Raw genomic sequence first — 24,587 nt, 5'->3', positions numbered from 1 at the left:
TATTAATATACGATCTAGTCTTGCATCATATAAACTACATTTCGGAACTTCAAATTATGCAAGATTTTTTACATCTTTGCATCTAGCTGTGAAAGTAAAAGAAAATAAACATCTATTTATCGCTATCAATTATAAAACGTACAAATTAATCTTCCATTCTTCATCGGTGATCAAATGAAGAAACAGGAAAAGTAATAAATTACTGTACAAGTGTTACGTGTTATGGGCATTACGCTTCTCCATCAATAGACTCGCATAAGCAGTGTATAAAGTCCAAAGTCTATAGAGAACTCATAGTTTCCTCACCAACAGGCGTTGGTCGTTAAGAACGTGACACACATTCGACAATCGCAATATAATCGAACTTCGTTAAGAAATTAAGTGCTTTATAATTAATACTGACCTCGTTGCTCCTAATCCGGGTCACCTTCACATTGTCCGTAAAAATTGGCTCGGTCCACGTGATTGCCGTCCCATTTCTTCCGGTGACCTCTATGTCGTTGGGACAGTCTTTAACTTTTGGCGCTTCACCGCCTAAAATACGATAAAATCCAATCAAAGGACCTTTTCTTCGTTCAGAGACAGAAGACTCGGTTGAAGTGAGTTATAAAACAAAAAGGAATAATGGGATACGGGCGCGGACGACGTGATTTTTCGAAATGTTAAAGTTCAAATCCTTACTCTTCCCTCTATGATTATGGAAGATATACAGTGGCTCACAAAAACCTTAGAAAGCTCCTGTGCGTACAAGGTGGCCCGTAATTCATGGTACAAATAGGATCAGAAAGATTTTATGTATTTTAAAGTAAGACAAAAATCAAGAACAACAGAACTGCGTTGGAGACTTCGTTTTTAAGAAAGTCGAATTTGAAAATTTGCATATAAGATTACATAACATGGAGATATATTGTTCATTATTAATATAGTGGATATTACAAAAAATGTTCAATGATGATGCTGTAGTTTGAGCATTAAATTAATTTACATCTACTATTGGGTTAGTAGGTCTCACGACAGTTTGAATTAAGTTATTTAATTTTAAATATACTTCAGTTTCATTCAAATTTTGTATTTTACTCGACTAGATCGTACAAAATTCATTGAATAGAAAGTACAAACAAATACGAACGAGTTGTTTAAAAAGTCGAAAAGGAAACAAAAGGAAAAATCGATCTTAGTTAAAGTTGCGCAGTTTGAAAGCAAATAATCACTTCGTTACATATCTTAAATGGCAGCACCTACAAGTAACGCGAAGTTCAATTACGAAACTTCATCTTGTTTCAATTAAGCGAGAGCATTTACCGAACGTTTAACAGAATAACAGTCTTTAACGATTATTATAGGGTACATTAGTATTACGCGAGGAGTTCTCCAATGTCGACAAGTTAATATTCTGAATATTCCTTTCGTTCTGCCCTCCATTCCTCCCTTTTCTTCCTGACGCCATTTGCCAAAATTTCCATCAAAATTTCAATTTTTCATTAGTAGACTGCGGTTCTAAACTATAGAACTATTCTCTATAGTTAGAAAAATGTAGAAACACGTGCAAGTTATAAGCAAATTTCGAAAATAACTTATTCGATACAAACCAGTAGGGATGAAAAGAAGCTTATAAATAAATTGCTCGAATCGTAAAGAGTTAATAACCGTGTACCAAACAAAACACAGCTGCACCTCATTAATGTAGCGTGCAAGCTACCCAGAACCATCATGGCGTTGTGCGAGCAATAAATTGCTTCGTGTTGGTAGCAACTTCTACAGTTTTAAAATCAATACTTGTTACAAGGACTTCATTATTAATCTCTATGGCCATGGCATAGCGATTACATTATTAAAATTTTCACCAAAGGAATTACTACAAATATCTGTTTAGAGTGAATCGCCATGCTTTAAAGTTCCATCTTTATCAACGCTGAACATGCATCCCGCTTCTGACCAATAAATCACGGGCTATGATTAAAAACTCTTTCCATGGTCGAGAGAGAAACTGACTCCTCGACGAGTGGAAACTTCATCCGGTTGCGTTTAATTAATTCTGGTAAATTAGTTTCCGTGGAGGGTGCTGCGTCGAGATCGTTGTGCGTTACTTTGCGGAAAGTTTGCGTATTTCGTTGACGAAACGATCGGTTACGAACGTCGCATATGGAAGGTCGATAGTTGTATGGAAAAGAAGCTGATAATGCATGCAAGCATTGTGCAAGGTAATAGAATTTTGTGAAGTTAGTAAAGAGTGAAGAAAATTTGGAACCCGTGAAGTGAATTTGGAGAAGAAGCCGAGAGAGAATATCAGACACGTAAAGTGAATTTGAAAGAGGGCGATAGGTGTGTGAATGGCGAATACTTGGTGTAGAATGTTAAAAATTTGAAAGAAGAATGTTTGGCACCATATGGAGAGGATATGTTATTGTGGCTACAAAAAGTATTTGAACATACCCTTATTTACCAATAAAGCGTTTTGTTATTAGATACTACATTTTATTTTCATAGTATCATAGTTATATGAAAATACTACTAGGTAATACGAAAATGAAATTGTACCGTTGCCTTTGATGGCTATATATAGGAGAAACAACAGTATACGAACACGGAATACGAAACATTTGGCATATTATGTTTCACGTACAATTTGCATCAAACTGAAGCAAGTTGTTGCACGTTGAAAAGGAATAAGCACATTTGTGGAAAGATCGCTTGTAGCATTAACGCGTAAACGCGCGTTTAATTGCTTTAGAAAGGGAATCGTCGATGTACGCGGGTATCTATGTTGCCATACGCCGAATTAATCTTGGGCTATACGATGGATAGTGTTGAATGAGAATTAGCTGTGCAGTTGCCGAGAGATTTCATTTGTGGATTTCTACGGATTTTCCTAAATAAGAGCTCTTGATTAGTAGCCGACTACTGACTTTCCTATAGTGCCTTTGTAAGGGCCTGTAAAATGGTCGCATAATACACTGATTTTTATCCGGAAAGCATCCGCCTATTCAAGTGTTTTTGTAAGGGTCGAAACACTATTTTGGTGATATTATCATGACGACACAAAGGGTGATTCACGCAACTGGAAACTCTTCTTTGCCTAAAATTAGAATAAAATGTTAGGGGAAAAAAATTCTAGAAAGACGAGAATGATTCAACGAGGACTACAATTTTACAGCCATATTTTCTTCACAAGTGCAATGATGTGAACCAGTGTATTTTCCAGCTGCACTACTTTCTTAAATGCAAACATACAAAGTAGGTAAAATAATTTCTTACCTAGACTCCATTTTTTAATTATATTCATAAAAATATAAAGTTACGTAAATACCCGCAGCGTGTTAATAAAGCTACTGTCACGAAAACAATAAATACAACTTTAGGATGGAGTTAGTTAAGCAAATACGTTTAATTCAAATATGTGTAATATAGTATGTGTACGGAATGTAACCGCGATATTATGGCAATAATTTCAATTTTACTAAACCGAATTAATTTAACTTGGATAAAAACAACTAGTTGCAAATGGATACGAATCCAAATACTAGTTTAAATAGAGAAAACAATTAAATTGATAACGCGCCACGTCTTGGTTACTTGGAAATGATATTAATTTCGAATTAATAAGGCCAGATCAAATTGCATTCGCTCGCGTGCACTGAATTACATTTGAAGCTTGCTAATGCGAACACAAAGAAGCAAAGGATGATCTTCCTCTTAGCGTATAGCTTTAAACATATCTTTTAGATTATCGTGAGTAATGTAGGTTACAGATTAAGCGGCAGTTATATCCTACTTTTCTTTTAAACGCAAGCAATCTCATATTTAATTACCAACGTTGCGAGGTAGATTCCTTTGACATAAAAACATTTTTATCTCAACAAAGGAAAGGAAAAAGTTTAATGAAGAGTAAAATTGTATCCAGTTTTTCTTTGTATAATATAGATTGAACGTGGCTTTTATTTTTTTTAATGTTTCAAAACTGTTAGCTGCAATTTAACAATTACGTTTTATTAATTATGTACGCATCGTGAATGAAAAACACGACAATGACGAAATACGATTCTGATTTAACTTCTATTATTTCTTCGAATGGCTCCGTTCTAAATGCATTTAACAATGGTTTGAAAAAAGTTCAAAAGAAAAAAATTAAATAATAATCCCAGTATATTGTACTTGTACAATATTCTCTTTCCAAACCATAAACAATTTTAAAAACGTAGAGTATAGTGCATTAAGTATCAAGAGATGAAAGAAAATATGCTTATATAATATAATTTGAATGTGGCATAAATTATAAGTTATTTTATTTGTCATTACATTGTGGTAAAAAATTTTTAGGAAGAATTTTATTAATCATTTGTAAATATACGAACTGGATTTCATTATAAAATTATTCAAAACTTGCATTAAATATCAACTTTTGTGTACATTTTCAATTTTATTCTAAATTTTACCAATGTAATTAATGATTTGTATTTTCAAAAAGTTTCTTTCTTGGACGAATATATAATACAATTAGACTCTAAAGGGTCAAACGAAACTCGACATGTAAAAACATATGTGGGACAAAAGAAACTTAGTAAGACTAAAAGATCACAAGAACACTAAAGCCAAGCCTACACATCTACCAAAATATCCACCCATTTATTCCTCCTACGCAGATCATACAATTTGAACGTTTCACCCCCTAAACCTTAACCCGTTTAAATTACCCCCCTAATTATTCCAATCAACATAACTCGCCTGGCAACACCCCAATTTGTTGCCCCATTTCTTCGATCGTTCGCCGTGGTAGATCGTTACACCGACGAGATACTGTTCGATATCTCGTCGGATGCGTTAAATCCAAATCCCGACATCGAATAAAAAAACAACTGGAGTAAGATAACAGCGAGTAATTTCCTTCGTTTAGGGATTCAGCGGTTTCCGGCAAGAATCAGTCGAGCATTCACTCGGGGATTCATCGAATAATCTAATTCGTTGGGGCAACGAGCAACGATCCGTAGATTATACAGCATTGTGGCGAACCCTATTCCGGAAACGCATTTAATTAAACCGTCGCGAAGCTTGGATTCCAGCAGACGAAGGAAGAACACTTATTTGAGTGGCAAATGCAAAATTTCTATCTCGACCTCTGTGTCAGCGGCGTCTTATTGTTAACAACGCGCAGTGCCATTTTAATGATCTATCGAGTCAAAATTATAAAGTATTCTGTTAAATGTTGATAACTATAGTGACTCACAAAGCTATTTGAGTACTTATAAATATTTTTTTTGTTTAATATATAATGTGCGTTACATAAAATATTTTGAAATTTTATTAACACTGTGGTCCGAGACTCGATTGTCATGATTATATTACAAAATGTAAAGAAAGGTTAAAAATGTATGTATGTATATACACATGAGCCATTTAATGTAAAAGTGGTGTAAATCAAAAAAGGTTCTTACTTATTCTGCTATCCACCGAGAAACTAATGAAGATATACTTACACCACTTCTGCACAAAACAGAGCAAAGGTTACGCTTTCGTAATGTGATGTTGAACCAAATAGACAAAAAATTGACACACCATTTTTACCATTTTTACATTAAATGGCTTATATATAGATGTATAGAAATTACAAGATATATACCTTTAAAATAAGCACTTATCTACATAATGTACTAATTTTTTTATTAGGTTACTTTACATGCTTTTGTATATATTCTGAAACTTAGATGTGCAAAACATTCGTAAATTCTTATGCAAGATGCCAAAGTGTTAAAAAGCAAATTTATATAATCCAAGCATGTAAAAAATTTTTGTCCATATTTCACAAAAATACGCATTTGCATTTATAATTAAATTACCTAATTTTCCTAATTACCTAATATTTATGTTTAATTTAATTTCATTTTATTAATAGTCTTTGTCACGATGAGAATAGAATACCGAACAAAATTATATACTTTGAAATTTAATAACCTAACGTCAATCACTATAATCATCTATAACTCAACGATAGTATTTGAAGATTAAATAAATGCATAAAAAACTGCAATCCAACAATGAATATTTATAATTTAGACCTGGAATGTGAGTATTGTAATTTGCCTTACGGAATTACAGAAATGTCAGGATGTGGAGCGTCAGGACGCCACGCTGGAATGTCAACGGCAACGTCCAGTACTTTCGAGTGGAAGAACACAGCGTTCTCGTGCGTCTCAGACGACTGTGTTAATAGCCACTGCCATGGCAGAAGCTTTTAAAACGAGCGACACGCTCGACACGAAAACGTGTAATGTCGCATTAAGTCACGAGAAAATGCGGCTGAACGGTTATTTCGCGTAATAGGTTTTTCGTCAGAAATACATTCCCTTCTTTTCTTCACTTAGAACATCATTTCTCCTTACCAAATGGATTCGAGGCAAAAGATGGAAGATTTAAAGTTTGAGGTTCACCCATATCTGAGATCGTCATTTCTGAGTTTATCTTCGCGGGGTAAGTTCCGTTTAATTTAGTTCCTTTTCCTTCGGTTTCTTTTTATTCGATACACGGTGAAAGTGAATGATGGGTTAATTAAACGGAAATGAAAAAGACAGTTATTTGAAAGTTCTGGACAGAACTTTAAAAGTAATCGAATTTTTAAAGAAATTTAATTGCAACATGAAATCGATGATGATAATGTGAGAAGTTTTTTAAAAGTCTAGTTTCATGTATAGACGATTTTTGATAAATGGCATTTAAATATGGAAGCTAAAACGTATTGATACAGAATGATTGTAATGTATAATATATATAAATGTGGGATAATGCAGAAGAGGATTTTTACAATTCTTTGGTTCAAATAAAAAGGCTTATGTAAAGACACGTACCGTTGCCTTACGTGTAATATAAGGCATCAAATCGTACGACTGATGTATTGTATGAAACAATTACTTTAGTGTGCAGAATGTCTGTAGTACCCATTTTATTAATTAAATGCAAATATATTACGCGTAAATTAATTCCGTGCCTTAAGATTTGTAATAATTATTTCAAAAATCATAGTAATAAATGTTTTATTAATAGTGTATGTCAGTACGTTTTGTACTAACTAATTTTAACTTGAACATTTTCCTGGCTTTCATTGGTTAAGTTAATGTAGAATAATAGAATAGTATTCAAAACGATAATGAAGATAAAAAATATATTCGTACGAATTTTCAAACACGTATTTCGAAAGAAAATATCCATCGTTTGAAATCGACTCGATTAAAAAAATACGAATACTTTTGCGACTCCTTATACTCGCAATCAGTAAACATTGTATTAACACTTAAAGAAGCGGAAAGCATAATTAACGTTCCAAACACAGAACCGCTGAATAACTAATGTTTGCAACCAGAACGGTACGTCGCCGAAGACTATCTGCATGTTGTCAGAAACAGTTCCTTAACCCCGGAAAATTAATCGTTCCTGATTCCATTCACCGATAACGCGGACTACGAGCAGATCTACCCTCGTTGATTAATAGCTCAGTTTGATAATCAATAACGATTATCATCGCGAAGTTTACATGTCACGCATTGATTTCATGCACGTGTATTAATTAATCACCTTTGACAATGATGCGTAACACGCAGCTGGCCTGTTTCTTCGATACCGGGTGTCTCGCAAAAAACGTGATCTCGTGCATGCCGGGTGTTAGATTCGCTTCTAGCCTGGTCCCCCAGGAGGGTTTCGACCTAACATATCGGAACCAATCGAGATCCGTCGACGGCTGATCGAAAGTCACAAAGGCCTCGTCTCGTCCGGGCGGTAGTTCCGCGATCACATCTTTCGGACATTCTAAACGAGGTTTGCTGTATCCTGCGACACGAAGTAGTTGCAGATCAGAGTATCAAAGAAAAGGATAATTACAATTTCACTTATAATTAAACCGTGATACGAATATGCAATACGAATGCACGTAATATGCAAAAATATGTAAAATATCCAGAGTATACCCATTATAATATTTAGTACGTAAAATATTTGTCTACCAAGTTTACCTTATATTACTTATAATTGCAGTTTAGTTGCCGAGATATACACGAGGTATCTTTTAGTGTTTAGATTGGATTTATATACGTAAATATTAAGTTTTGGTTAGATAAAAGTTAAAAAAAAAAGACAATTTGCAAGAAATGTTATAGCATTTTTCGGGCATTTTAAACGAGACTTGCAGTATCCTGCAAGCAAAATTAATTGGATATCAGAGCATCAAAAAAGAAAATAGTTGTATAGAAAATAATAATAAAGATAATAATAAGTAGAAAAAAATGACAAAATAATTGCACACCTCGTTCTTTTGAGTAATTTGAGAAAACGATTGAAATTATTAAATTACAATTTGTTATAATCTTATTACGTTGACAAGATTTACTTAAAATATATTTAAAAATTCGTTTATATATTCATATTTCAAAGGACTAATTTCATTAAAATTATTATTAAGAACATCTTCTTGTACTTGTGAGCATTAACTTGTACATTAGTACATCTTTCGCGTCTGTAGCTAACTTAATTAGAATCTGAGTTAGCACATATAATAGAAAGACTTGGACTGTGATAATTCCATGCAAACATTAAGTACGTATGAAGATCCAAATGTTTAATACTGCGTTGTTATTTAAATTGTTAATACTCATATATATTATTTATTAATTACTAATAAAGTCAGTTTCATATAGTGAAGTAAATTTAGCTAATGGAATTAGACTTCTAATTAATATTCATCATCAAAACGGTATTAATTCGAATTATAAATACTATTTAATCATTCATTAAGAAATATACACATATGTGTATTTAATCACAGTGGTGTTCAATAATATTAGTTAAAAAATACACAAAATGGTGTGAAATTTAACAAATTAGTTTCTGCATACTATCCCATACATGAAAAATTACATTATCTTTATGTATCTAGGAACAGAGTAAAAAGGAACAATTGGATTAATATTTTTACTCACTGACGCACTCGCCGTGTTTCGGCCCATCCCATGAACCATCCGATCGACAAGTCAATTCATATTCTCCATGAAGCTGATACCCATGGGGACACTTCAAGAAACACTTGGTACCTGGTCTATTGGCTACTCTTCGTCTACCTCTCCATGGCTTTGGCGTTGCCAAACGTGAACACATTAAATATCCTCGGCCCTCTGGATTCAACGGTGGACAGGACACGTTATTTATATCTGAAAGAGACATTAAAATAAACCGGTATAAAAAATATAAATTTCTATTATTTGATTGTACGAACTGAAATACTTTTTTTCAGTTTCTTCCAAGTTTCTATTATTTAAGTATGTATATATATAAATCATGTTATGTTAGCACAACCCCTGTCGTGATTAACTTTTTGAAAACTGCATTTATAAATTTCTGAAAAATGGCCGGTGAATTGCATAATCCAAATGGTATTCTAAGAAATTCATATTGACCTGCGGGAACTACAAATGCCGTATATTTCCTGCTACTTTCCCTGATGAGAACGCGAAAAAATCTGTTCTTAAAGTCTAACGTATTGAATATTTTCGAGCCTTGCAATAAATCTAATTGATCCTTGAGCAAAGGTAGCGGATATCTATCTTTCACTATCTTCCTGTTCAGTTGTCTATAATCGACGCAAATCCTAGTTGAACCATTTTTCTGCCTAGTTGAACCAACACGATCGAACTTGCATAGTCAGACTGGGACTGGCATATCATTCCGTCTTCCAACCACGTTTTGATTTGATTATCGACTTCGAGCTTATCTCAAGGAGATAACCTTCGCGGTCTTTTATAAACGGGGAGATCGTCTTGCAATATTAAGTTCATCTCAACTTCTACCTCGCATGTTTTCTGCGACCTATAACTTTGAATCAGGTTTTCTATAGTTTGCCTGTGTGGGATATTCGTAACGTGTGATAAATCTACATCGTGTGCCTTTACTTCTATTTTAAATACCTCCGGAAGTCTATTATGATCTTTGCCCTCTATTTTATGAATAGAGATGTCTTCTTCCTTTATGTTTACTTCAACGGTATTCAGAAAATCTGTGCCGATGATCAACGAATGTTGCATCAAGGTATCCGAAATTACATGTACCATCATAACGTACGACTCATCATCTATTACAACATTCGTCGAAAATTCCCCGAGTGTACAATTACTCTCAGCAATCTTCGATCTTAACGTCTCTACAACGCTCCGTCTGTAACGACTGTGACATATTGCACGCATCCTTAGGGAACTTAGTCAGATTGTTGCATTTCGATGCGATGTGTCCGTACTCCTGACATTTGAAACATCTAGCACATTTGCTTTTCGTTGGACAGTTCGCACTTAGATGAGTTTTGTCTCCGCATAGAAAACACCGCGGCACCAGCGCAGCTTCGTCGCGATTCGTCCTCATTTCTTCTACTCGCTTGCTTTTCGTCTTCGCGTTTTCCTTCGTGGGCTTGTACAAGGCGAACTTCTCTTTTAATTCTCGAACATCCTTGGCGCCATACAGTATTATTTTGTTGATCTCCTCGTCACAAATTCCGTTGATGATATATTTTATCACGGCTGAACTCTCCATACTCGCTTGCTTAGCTATGTCGAACATTTTGTAGACATACTCCTGGTATGTCTCGGTTTCCTTCTGAATTCGACGCGACAGATCCTTGTGCACCTTGTGCGTGTCTACTTTTTGCGTAAATTCGGTACTCAACATTTCCTTTATCGTTTCCCAACTTTTAAAGCACTTTTCGTAGTCGACGAACAATTTTGCCGAACTGCGTAAAAGTCTCTTCGCGTATATTACTTGCTGCAGGTCAGTCCACCCACAAAGGTCACATACTTCCTCAAATTCTAACAATCAGCTTTGCACATTGACATTGTTATCACCACTAAATGTGCTCATGGACTCTTTCACGTCCCTGAATGTTAAGACGTGTGCGCTCCTACTGTCGACTCTAACGCGTGTTTCGAACATATCACACTCTTTGTCTTTTTCGTCTTCCTCTTCGCCTTCTTCGACCTCACCGTGCTCAATTTCCAAGACAATGAAAGCTCTTAGACGATCTTGCAGTTCTTTCTTCTTACCATTTGTTTTTAATCTTCCTTTCTTGAGTTCATCTTTCAACTTCGCAACTTTCATTGTTCCGATTCGCGTCAACTTATCGTTAACAAAGTACCTTTCTTCAACATCGGCGATTTAATCCTTCGCTCATGGATAATGATTCGACTCAATTTCAACTCAATTTCACAATTACTACACGAATAGTTCTGTTAAATAGTTCGTCTTCTGTTTTGTTCAATCCTGTCCCGAGCCCCCAGAATTATAGTGACTTATTTATTTGATATATTTATTTACAATGATGAAACAGGAAACTATGATTATTTAACTAAAGAGCTATTTCATAATGTAGTAATGTAATACAACTAAAACAACTAAATTAGTACAACTAATCAACTTCTAAGTGATACTTCACAACTCACAACTCGCAACTAATAACACACCGCAATCGATAATCGACAACTCGCAACTCATGACCTACTCCAACTGACTAAATTTCTCCACCAAAACACCCTTTTATACCAGTTTTAGTGCTCCGACCATGTAGACGTGTTAATGACCTAAAATGGTCAAGTACACCTTTTTTCAACTACCTATTCTCCTATAGGGCCACGAACGTATTGCTGGGCCACATGGCCTATTGGGATTTCTCATTCTTTCCGACACTTTCATCTTTACCTGCACTGTAGTTCATCGGGTTTGTCCTAAATGATTTTTCCACCATACTACGTATACGTCCATCACTGTAAGTTAGTATTGAGCCTGCCTTCACCACCCGAAAGTTAAGTATTAAATACCAATACCATTAATGAACGAAACGCAGTAGACAATCTGTTAGCTGATTCACTTTCCATTCTCCGGAGAACGATTTTCAAAGCCGTGCATCGATCATCGATATGATACCGCGAATCCCTTAATCCGCTTACAATTAGCTGGATTTTCGCTGACGCGTAGTTGCTGGAAGGCAAGGGAGTTTCTGTCAGCGTTAATCGGTTGCCTTGGAGGCAAGAACGGAACCGAGGCGTCGATACGCGTCGAGCGCAATCTCAACCCTACGACAACGTCGACCAAGCATTATCGTCCACAGCAGATGTTCGCTCCTATTATTCTCCACGTCTGCATAATATATGAATCGTGGATGTTAATGACGACACGTATCGATACTGCATTTGCGAGAATCAGTTCCGTGACGGTTCTGCATGGCGCCACGGTGTATCAACGTTGTTCCAACGCTGGACGGCTTTCGATAGAATACTCCAGGATTTCGTTGTGTGTGTGTGTATATATGTGGAGGCGAACACCGTGGAAATCGGGTCACTTGACGGGGAATCTTGCAGATTTGCAATACTGCATCCTCGATGGAATAAGCGACTCGAGTATCGACTAACCCATTAATGGCCAACGCTGCGTTAACGCAACATTTCAATTGCAATCTCTTCTCAGTGAACACATTATTAACAGGGTTGTTGTTGGAAACAATAACTTTAGTCGAGTTGAATCTTTTTAATTAATCTGCATATTGGAGGATATATTGAAAAATTTATTTCAATTATAATTTTTTAAATTTAAGGATACACATTGCCCTATACATATTAAGATATCTACTCGTTACAATTATTACAAAACTCTAACAAGTTTTACCTTACCTAGTATTTTATATTATAAAATATGTAATACGAGTAAATTAACAGATTTATAGTAAAACTTGTAAAAAATAAAATCAATAAAAGGCATTCAATTGAAGTTAACATCATGATGTGTCTAAATCGGAATACCAAATGGAATTTATAATTCTTCCAGTTTCAATAAATATCTGATACGGTGGTACGTTTCCTTCTCGCATCCAACAAATTCTTTTAGAACTCCGTAAGGTAGAGCAGAACAAACTCCTTGTTAAATTTTCAAGTGTCGTACATACTAGATTTCGCGACTCGAATAACCAAACACATTCTTTATCGATAATTTAATGAAATTCGGCAGTTATCGGTTCGTCGCGAAATGTATACCGTCACGGCATAACTGTGCAAACAATCGCAATCTGGGTCACTTGATTTCATATTCCTCGAGAAACTTGTAAAACGTTAGCGTGCACCCAAGGCGATGCAAATTTCACGCTGAAACTTCTTGTGTCTTTCTTATTTCCCGATAAGTTTATGCAAACGAGAGAATAAACTAGCAGCAACAAAAATTTGACCAATACGCCGAACGAAATCGGAATAATACCTAGAAAGTTCTAGCCTCAATTCCATAAGGATACAATGATACGGATCTATTTCGAAAAGCTGCCAATATCTCCGTTTTACATTTTCTACATTGTACATTTTTTCATATAATATCATATAATAACATATATTCGATTATTACTTTATTCACACGCGATAGATTTATTTTATTCCATTATTATAGTAGTGCTATTATTCGAGTATGCAATGCATAATCGTACACAACAATGCATAATAATTGTTCGGTCCACATTACCCTGGGAAAGGGTTAACGAATGGGATCATTGTTCCTAGAGGATTTGGCCACAAAGTGGAGAACGTAAAGGAGCTTTCTGATAAGGGAACTGCGAGCAACAACACGGTACTTAGTCCGGAACCTTAGGTATTTACCCCAAGATCCCGCAATTGAATGCGAGTGATTTGGCTATTCGTTGCGACAAGAGCTTTTTATGATCTCTAATATATTGTTGTAGATAGCGATAGAAATAGATTTCACAAAGAATTTAATTACACTTGAAGAGAAATGGTAAAGATCAGTTCTTGCTGTTCAATAATATTGATTTAATTTTTTCAGTATAATGAATCCATTATATATCCACGTACAATAATTCAATATATACTATGAATTTATTTGTGCATCTAATATTAATTTTATTGTTGGGTTGGGAGATGAAAACGAAAAGTAGTCGTAAGAAACCGTTTTTATACTCTATACTTAATTTTTAGTTTAACGGAGCTTTTCTGTCGCCAACTGCTATTCACCACCTGTGACTTAACATACACTCGAAAAAGTTAAGGATAATAGATATTTTAGAAGAATTCAATACAAAGGTCAAAGATATAAAAATACTTCCCTGCTTTTAAGTATAATTTATGACAGTTATGAGTGTTGTAAGTATTTCAATTTCCTCGAATATTATAAAATTGTAGAATTTATGTGAAAGAAGAAATATCAGGCAACTTCTCAGAATTCCCTTTCATAATCGCGATATTTAAAGTACAGAATTCAATAATATAAATCGACTACAATAAAATTGCAAGTGGAATGAGTTAAATAGAAAAGTAGTGCTTATTTGGTTTAAATAAAAAAATACTACTATTTCTTAATGAGTTCAACAAAAAACTAAAATAAGAATCAAGAAACTCTCGCGTGGACAGAGCACTCGATAAAACGCCAAAAACTAATCGCCTAAAGAATTTCCTAGGGGTGCAACATTCAATACCATCTAGATAGGTTCCTGAGAAAACTACCAGTAGTGATATGCGAAAAAGCGGACTAACAAAGAGTGACAAAAAAAATAATAGACAAAGTTCGCCATGCATAATACGAAGCTAGAGAAATGAAGGGTTCGAGGCATGAATCCGACTGCAAGAAACGTGGACGAATTTGTCGTTGTCCCGTGAATACGTCTGTCTAGCAAAGAGAACTTATTACTCAGTCGTAAGTATTAATCGTAAAAACGTTGCTTGTCGCAGAAACGTTCGCGCGCGTGTCCACGATAGCATTATTACGACGCAGCCAAGAAATTTCCCCCGTGTCACTGGAACATATTGCGTTTCCGAGACGCGCGAATGATGTATGATCCTAGAGGATGGGACAAGGAGTCGAATGAAAAGGGGAAGATCCGAAACTTCTCTCCAAAGAAAAGGGAACGTTCCAAGGGACGAGCCGTGTACAAGCTGCTACAAAATTGTTGGTCGATGGAGTAGAACATGGTAAGCAATGATAGAAGAAACGTTTCTTGATTAATAAATGCATGATCTTTTGGTAAAAGATACTTGGACATGAAAATTTTGGACTCCGAATGTCGAAATATATATTAGCGATGTGAAAAATCTGTACATATGTTACGCGTCGTAATTATAAATAATATTTACATATATATAATTTCAATTTTAATGGTAACTGATAATACACAATAACGTTTCAATTTATAATTGCAACGCTCTTTTTAATATAATAAAAGCTTTGTTCATAGTGTTTTAGAGATACGATATCTTTCATTTCATATATTATCCTTTATTTTATGTATTAAAGATTAAACATCCACAGTCCATGTGTCATATTTAAAAAAATATTGTTATACCTACTTCCTGTGCGTACGCAAAATGAATTTTTGTGTAGAGAGACGATTAATGATAAACGTCTTTACAAAATGCTTAATCAAGCGACAGTTATGAAACGCTCAATATAAGGCAAGGAACTTACCCACGCAGGATTTGCCATCCGATGACAGAGCTTTCTCGTCACCGTCGCAAGCGCAGAAGAAGCTTCCGTCTGTGTTCTCGCAAACTTCCATGCATCCACCATTGTCGACCGTACACTCATTGATATCTACGCAAACAAATGCAGAATTATTTTACATTTTATGCATGAGAAACAACACAACACAAGCTACAACACAAGGGCGAAACTAAACGCTCGGAGAGTACGCGAATGGAATACCATTTCTTTTTCCATCTGCTCACGATCACGATTTAAAATTTTCAAAACCGACTGTTGCGTGCTCAGTTTACAGATGCGCTGCAATAAACGCACATAGAAGGCCTGAGTTTATACGATGGATCGTATTATACACGGTGACGTGTTATTGACTGGAAGCCATTTGTTTCAACTAGATTGTAATTAATCGTTAGTTTACTAATGTGTGCATTGCCTGAGAATATTTTAATCAGGCTGGTGAGATACCACTGTTTGTGATTATCGTAAGTGTTTAGTGAAATCGAAAAGTACATTTTTAATTACTAAAAACTATTGATTTTTTGTATTTATATGGTACTTTCAAGTTTGTATTTATTATTTAGTAAAAATATTATAGAGAAGCTTATAAGTCAATACTAACTAACTAAACCAAAATTGCAAATAGATAATAAAAAGGATAATGGAATAATAGAAGATAATGTACCTTGACGAGTATCGATATAACAAATGAATTTAGAACTGATCATTGATTATGATAGCAAATTCTATCAAAAACTTCCTACTCTTTACGACCGGTCTGATATCTTAACTTAAGAAATTTAATTCTATAAACGCGTAACGGAAAAACAGTCGCTATATCGTTTGTAAAATTGAAAGAGAAATTTCTGACGATATGGAATACCACATTGGCCTCCGTTATTCTAACGGTAACAAGCGTTTCCTCCCTATCGTGGTACCGACTGGTATCGATCGACATTCCGCAAAGTTCAAGTTTCACCACGCGAGTGTACTCGCGCCTGATAACGTGTCTGACCTTTCATCGTCTGGGTAGTCGAGGGAAAACGACGGAAGGCCCCTTTCATTCGCATACAACCACTCCTCGTGAACGTGTCTGCATTCTTTCGCTAGTCAACCACCGACCGGCCGGTCAATTGTCCACCCGGTGGCGTTAAATTGACCGAAATAGACGTACAAGGGTCGGCCAGATTGCGATTGCCTCGAGCGCTTTCAATGACCGCCAAGAGTGCTCGACTTCCGTCCCTTTCACGACCTACGGTCGCGATATGCTATACTACAAGAACTATCCGCGTGATAATGACGCGCCGACAAAATGAACAAGCAATGAAACGTCCCTTCTCGTCCACCTTATCCGGATCCTGGGATAACTCTGTGGCGAATCGATACAATACCCCGTGATTTTGTCCCATAGGATTTCTATTGTTGGCTGTGCGCATTCTTGCTGCGAGCTGATATCTCTCGAATGTGAAAAGAATATACGAAAGGACTTAGTTTAATATTAGAAATATGAATTTGGTGCAAAAAATGAGGAATTAAATTCGTTAGATCGGTGCATGTGAGATATTGTCTTTTGAAACTAACATATTGTTATCTCTCTCGCATTAGTATAATTAATAAATGACGCAGTATAAAATGAAGTACATAAATCATTTTAAAAAGTGATAATTCCGTTGCTTTTAAAGGTTGTGAGGTATCTATCCACAGACAGTTTTGGTAATAACTAAACTGTAATTAAAAAATGGATGCATTTGTTTTAAAAGGATGCAAGATTTATTAACTTTCCAAGATTCAAATTTTTTCAGCACCTTGTTCGGTGTATCTGTCTTCTTTGAAGTCACGTAAATTTTAACTGGCTCATTTCCTTCACAGAGATAAGCTTGTACGTGTACATATCAAGGCGCAAAAATAGCGAGCTATAATTAATCTTCGTCGTAAGAAAATTCAATGCAGTTTTCTAGTCAAGACTGAAACAATTTGTAACGCTTCACGTTATGCGTTATTCATTGTGAAACTTGGAGGCAAATCTGAGAACTCTCGGCTGAGCTAGACAGCTTTTTATACTACTTCATGAGACTCGTGTGCGCATATGGTAGGCATCGATCCAACACAGCCATATAGCAGTTGACTGAAGAAAATGTATTGGAGAACGAAAATCGCTATTACATAACTCCAATGCTCGATATTGTCTAACGATAAGAATATCTCATACAGTTTCTGCATATTTCATTTCATATTTCATTTTTGCACTTCGTCTTATAACTAAAGAACTACTTTAAAACGTTCAAATTTTATATATTACATTTTTATATTTTTTCTTATATTATTTTTATATACCGATAAAACCCAAGTATATCATGTTTAAAATCGTATTAAACACTTCCATCTGTTTTAATGATATTCATAAAAGTATGAATTTGCATAAATATTTACAGTCCACTCACGACTATAGAATCAGCGTAACAATATATGTTTTTATACAAAACCTAATGTCAGGGTGTGATAAAATAAAATTGTAACAGTATCTTTTGTAAGTTTAACTTACCTCATCGTCAATATCATTGAAACCTTATATACTCTGATTCAGATATTTTGAATGCAACACCTCGAACAAAAATGAGTGAATAAATAATTTGAAATTACACACCTACATGCATTGTTCATTTATATTACACTCACAAAAGACAGAGAAAATTATATAGTAAGCAGCATTAAGCTTGTAACTCTCTGATTTGGCACACGTGCTTTCGACATTGATGGCGAACGACCATTAGTCACTAGAGGCTATCATCCACCAACTAATCTAAAAGTCAAAATGCAGAGTGTCATGTACACAATGACACCTGCGTATATATGAAATACAGAAATTTTATACGGTTTTAAATTTCATCGGAATTGTGCACAGATCATTTTGTTCTTGTAATAGTTTCTGTCTTCTAATTAAAATCTACTCTTCAACGCTTTCATCTTTTCTCTGTTAGCTTTGTTCTCAACTCATTGTTTTCATTGTTTCATTGTTGGTAGTTACTAGTATATTAATTAACAGCATGTTGTATTAGCTGTCAATAATAGGAATATGTTACGTTACCACACAATAAGTTATCGCAAGCTTATTGAAACAATTAGCAACGATACTGGTAACACATTTACATACATAAATTATGTTTGAATTACTTAGTTATTCTTACGAAATTAGATTTTAATAAAAAGAAATGTAGTTCAATAAAATCAGCATTTTGCAATTAAAGGTATGAAAATAATAATGTATAATATAATAATATATAGTATTGTTTACATAATATAATTAAATTCATTGTTTATATTTTTATACTCCATTACAATTTATAATTATAAATTACAGATATCCAAATACATTTATTTCAATTTTAACTAGAAGAACAATTTTTCTTTTTCAGAAAACTAGATTATTCATAGAGAAAAACACGCACCGCACTCCTGTTTGTTTTTCGTTCGCAGTAATTTTTTTACTGTGATTTATGTTTCAGTTTATCAAATATTCCGCGACATATTTGCAGGTATAATGCTTCATTTAATTGCAGAGTACTAATTACGTTATGTTGTGACTCGCTGTTTGGACAAATATAAAATTCCGTTTGTTGTTGCATGGTGAATGCACAACTCATCGTATTTATAAATAACAAATATATACGACTAGTTACCGAATCGTAAGCATATTCTGATACGTTCAATGAATTGGACTGTAAAATTCATTTACATAATTCAGCAACTGGAAAATTTAAAACATAAATTTCAACAAACCGTGCGTCACATACAATAACGGTCTTATCGTAAAAGAAAAATATAAAATAAGATAAAATGAAAAAAGAAACTAAGATCGATAACTAATCAACATAATCGAATATATATATAATCGTACGACTACATGTATATTTCCGAATTGATCGCAAACTTTATCAATATCATCTCGATAGTCGAATCTCGTGACAGTGTCAATGAAATTTAAAAACGTTTCCTATAACATGCGTAATATGTTCATAAAATTATCATAACTACAAGTGTTCGAACGCTTTTGTGAGCTTGTGTATGTCTTATATTGTATGTCTTATATAATATTGTTTTCTTAATTAAATTTGTAGAATACATATAACAAAACTCGATTGTTAAATCATGGGACACCTTGTATATCTCGTTTTCATAAATATTTACATATAAATTTTCTGCCTTATTCGACACGCAATCCTGACTGAAAGCAAAGAAAATGAGATGAATTTCCAACAAAAACATTTCTTAGTGGTCGCCCTCGTTAATTCCATACCAATCACTTTTTAAACAAAATTACCGTTTGACGTGCTTCTAAACGCGAAAAGAGAAATTTGAATAACCATAAGAAAAAATGTAAATAACCATATAAATAACGATGGATACGAGCGGTCAAAATGTTTGTACGCGTCACCTATCTTCTTTGCTACGATTCAAAATGAGGGAAAAGCGCTGCACATATACGTGCACGGAAGAGAAACAAACTCTCGCGAAAAGTGCACAAAGTTAACCGGTAATGAGACACTTATAAAAACGAACGCTGTGTTCCACAAAAGTGAAAAGGGTACTTTGGCCACAAGAGTAAATTTTTATGGAATGTTACTCTTCTAAAAATTTTTTGAACTTATAACGACGTCGGTGAAACTTGGCCAGGGAAACGTCACGTCCAGATGAACTACAACGAAAACTAGAAAAAAAAGGAGACAGGAGAATGAAAATACGATAACGATGGAAATCCTGAGAGGGTAGTTAACGAATTTTCCGATGTTCAGGCTATTTCGCTGAAGCGTAATGAAAATACCGAGACAATAAAGAGAAATTACAATTTTCCTCACATCTAGTGCAACGGGGCCATCGTAAAAACTTAGTAGAATTGCAGAGAGTTCGCGAAGGATCTTGTTAGGAGTTCGTCCGGACCGAAGAAAATATGAATAATACTTGGGTAAACTTTCACGTACGGCTCAGTTTTTGTAGGACCATTACGGAAGAATTGGCACAATAACTGAAGAAACAGTGCAAGAAACTGAGTTGACCAAAGATCCTGGAAAAAAACCTAAATATACTTTTTCCTGAGAAAATAATGAATGATATAAGAATGATAATAAGAATAATGATATGCTTAACAAAATATTCAAATTCAATTTTCTCAAAAATGAAACGTCATGTGAAAAATATTTTATTCTATATTTTCTGCTTACTTTTTCACAAGGAATCAAATCGTACGCGTTTGTGCATGTAATTCGGTCGCGCCTTATATAGCTCATAGTCAATTATAAACATAAATCAGAACAGTGCCTTAACCGATAAGAAAATACGACGAAAAATTCCCTGATTCACCAAATTATTAGGAGAAAAGAAGAGAGCCCACGGTGGTAGAAACGCGGTTCAAATATCGCTAGTAAAAAAGCGGACGTAATGTGAAACGAATTCAGTAGCGATAGAAAAGAAAAAACGCGTGAAATCTTTGCACTCAGATGAAAGCAAGGAAATGAAAGCGTTAGCTTTCCTAAAATACATCGCTTCTCTTTATCCTTGTCTCATCGAAAAACGAACGGACACTCGACACAGGTACCAAAAAATGAGCTATCCCTTCGCCATAAGAAAGCTCGTGTTAAAAGACTAGAACGAAACTAATTCAGAATTTCTTGCGACCGCATTGAAAGACTTTTACGATGCCCTACGCGTATTCCGCCAGAAACTCCACGGAACTAAAGAAAAAGAGACCTCCTTTCGCTTCTGCGCGCGCTATTGTTTTCCATTTTTATTCATTCGGGAAACAGTTCTCCAAGTTAATCTTCGTTGATAAAAGTTCCTAAATAGAGAAGTTTGCGTAAACCAAAATTGCAGTCAAAAGTCGAACGATTCCTTAGTCTTCCGTTGTTTTTAGATCTGTTCGCCATTGCTTTTTAAAAGTCTTAACTTTGTGTGTACAAAAATTTCATATTTTTATGAAATAAATTTACGAAATTATCTAGTTATCTTTTCATTACACATATTGATTTCTTATCACTGTATCAATTTAATACCAAAGAAGAAATTAAACTGGGAAAATGGTGATAGCGAATGATGGTTAAAGAGTAAAAGCGTTAATGATAATAACATATCGATTTCTATTTACTTTTTTCTTGGGAATATACATATGTATGTACGTATAAGGAGACTACGGATCTCGTATTTTCAATGGAATCAAACATGTAGGTTTTACATTTTTCATGTATACTAGCGTCTTGCTCAGCTTTTAGTTATCAATGTAAAATTTTATAATTTATGGGAAATTTGAAGGTGCAAAAATGCACAGAATGCATGTAATATGCAAAAATATATAAGATCTCCACAATATAGTACTCGTTATAATATTTAGTACGTAAAACAATTTCCTACGTTCCATTTTTTTAATTACTTCCATAAAAATATGAATTTGCATAAATATCCGTAGTCTAGTTATATGATATGCATACTTTACTTTATATTCCAATGTAGTAGTGGAATCATACAGAAAAGGAATGTAGGTCACGTTTCAGAAATTAAATCTTTTCCTCTGTGATCCTTTACTACGAAGGCTTTACTGATCGTCAATCAGTTCAAATCCTATCTACAGATCCCTTCAGCGTGTTTTTTAGCTTTGGAATTCTTCTTAGACAGAAAATAAGATTTCTGTGATCGCTTTTCAAAAGATCAGTTTGGTACTAGAATGATTTATTAGTTTGGAATTGCAATATCTTTGTGTAAGTACTGCTCAAAAATGTTTGTTTAAACAATATTTCCGAAACGTTTTCTTCAATAGCACATACCAAATTTTTATTTCATATTCATACGTATCACTGAAAGTTGATGTTACTGCACTCAGAGATAATAAAACGTAGAAACAAGAATACGTTTAATTCGAAGATAATTAAAGGTTTATTATGAACTAATTAATCAATTTAACAATAATAAACGTTCATTATGTTTGAAAATATTTCAATTAAGATAATAAAAAGAACTAAATTTGTTTCATTGAAATTCATTTCGATAAAAAATTCCAAGTATTCTTTAGTAATTTGATGTTCCCAGAATGAAATCGGTCGTAATTCGTTCAATTATATTTCAATAATTGAATTTATTCGTTAACAAGAAAGTCGACTTTTCCTCTCAATATCAGATATTAATAATCATAGGTACTACATTCATATCATCGTAATTAATTGGTATTACGTTTGACAAATATCATTCATACTTTATACAATATTACTTCGAAACTGATTATTTCTTGATTCCATCTTGATAAAATCCAATTAACAGAAATATTTTAAATCACGAGTCTCAAAAATACCGACGAGCAACGAATTATTGTTGTAAATTGTAAAACTATTGACTGGAAAATATTGGAAATGAAAGGACATAAAAAACGTACGTAACTTAGAAATAAATCCATATGACTAGATTCTGAAAACAATTCGTATCTTGTTCGTAATAAAAAAAGGTATTCCTAAATTTAAAAAATTCTCTAAAAATTTATCGAACCCAATAAAAACCTAAATAAAATAAAATAAGAGCAGCAAATATTTAAAATATTTAAATATATTCTCACGTGTCAAATAATATTTTCAGTAACGACACAAATCTCAATAAATTCCCTTATTAAGAAAAAAAGAATGTCCATTACTTATGCGATAAAAGAAGAACTCTTCCATAATTTTCCAGTAATTTAAAGTAAGAAATCACACCGTTCTCGAAATTGTCAACAACAGCTGCGCAACGAAACACCACAATAACATGGATAGAAACTCGATCATCGTTACACCCACGATTTACGAAGCGCCAGACCAAAAATTTAATTCAAAGTGCATTAAACTCGATGAAATTTCCCGATAAATTGCCTGCTCGAATTTTTAATTTTTGTGAATTAACTCGGCCGGAACTAACCGCTTCGTGCATCACATAATGAGTCGGGCATAACTTCATTAATGAATTCGTCCCCATTTTCACGGTAAGTTCACATTTGTCCCTGCCATCTCAACCAACCGACCCTTTATATCCCATGGGAGAAATTCCGGCAAACTGTCACCTTGCAATCAGAATCGTGAACGTGCAGGTTCCTTTAGACGAAATCCCCTTAAATCAAACCATTTCTCTCAACAACTGTTTCCTGCAACCCCTAGCGAGTTTGTTTCGAATGGTAACCATAAAACGGTGGTGAATTAGAACAGGGGTTCAAAGAGGAAAAACCGAATTTCGCGGTTTTTCGTGAATTTTGCGCTTTTTATTTTGGTAAACATCTCAAACATCTAAAGAACGTTCCGTTTCTAGCGGAAAATAGCGACGAATTATTATAGAAGAGAAAATTAAGTTTTACCACACTCGATGATCTGACCTTTGAAAATTCTTGCAGAATATTACAATCATTTGAATGAAAAGTAGTTGCATTTCGCAACGCTTGACTCTTCACTCTACGAGAAAATCTCGTAGAACATTGAAAGAATTCGTTTCGAATGGAAGATGTTAGAAAATTAGAAAAGAGGTTCGAACACAGGAAACGGTATTTTGCAATGATTAGCTCTTTGGCCTTCTGGAATTCTTGCGGAATATTGCGGATATATGTTTTGAGAAGGGAGTATGGTACGAATCTTGTGTTGTGATGAATGCTCTAGCACCTGTAAGGGAATGAGTGAAAACTAGAAATATGTAAGCCAAATCCTTTTTCTAGACTATGAAGCCGAAAAATAAATAGATATAAAGTTGCATTTCCCCGTTTATCATCCTTCCCTTTCTTTTTTTTTGCCTTCGTTGTATATATAAAGAAAATATATGAAGAGAAAAGTAAATTTCATCATATTTGATACTTTATAATTCTTGTGAAATGCCGAAAGAATTTGTAATAAAAAACAATGATAAATTAGAAAAAAAGTTCGCATTTCGCAGTGACTGCTTTTGATCTTTTGTAATTCTCGTGGAATATTGGAAAAATTTTAGTGACAAAATTTCAACGGCAGCGAATTTCTGTAAAAGAGAGCTTTGAAAGGAAAACTAAATATATCCACATTTGAGTTTTTGATCTTCCGGAATTATTACGGAATGTTGAAGACATTCATTCTGAATGGAATACAACGAAG

At 34.3% G+C, this 24,587-nt stretch overlaps 1 protein-coding gene and 1 long non-coding RNA gene across 4 annotated transcripts in view; one reads left to right on the top strand and one right to left on the bottom strand.

Moving 5' to 3' along the window:
• LOC122568823 overlaps nt 1–24,587 on the bottom strand; it is a 77,233-nt gene that overhangs the window by 11,314 nt on the left and 41,332 nt on the right. For all 3 annotated transcript variants that reach the window (XM_043729024.1, XM_043729026.1, XM_043729025.1), the window contains 4 exons: nt 15,466–15,591; nt 8,958–9,185; nt 7,561–7,812; nt 404–534 (listed from right to left, as the gene is read on the bottom strand). In XM_043729024.1, the coding sequence (XP_043584959.1) occupies nt 404–534; nt 7,561–7,812; nt 8,958–9,185; nt 15,466–15,591 (737 nt within the window). The remainder of the gene's footprint in view (nt 1–403; nt 535–7,560; nt 7,813–8,957; nt 9,186–15,465; nt 15,592–24,587) is intronic.
• LOC122568826 lies at nt 6,138–9,038 on the top strand. The gene is made up of 3 exons (XR_006317209.1): nt 6,138–6,259; nt 6,357–6,462; nt 8,915–9,038. It is a non-coding gene; the product is annotated as an uncharacterized LOC122568826 (long non-coding RNA).

Source organism: Bombus pyrosoma, linkage group LG6, assembly GCF_014825855.1.
Source record: "Bombus pyrosoma isolate SC7728 linkage group LG6, ASM1482585v1, whole genome shotgun sequence".
In the NCBI taxonomy this organism is placed as follows: Eukaryota; Metazoa; Arthropoda; class Insecta; order Hymenoptera; family Apidae; genus Bombus; species Bombus pyrosoma.
Note: the sequence above shows the minus strand (reverse complement) of the source record. Positions and strands in the feature narration are given on the sequence as shown.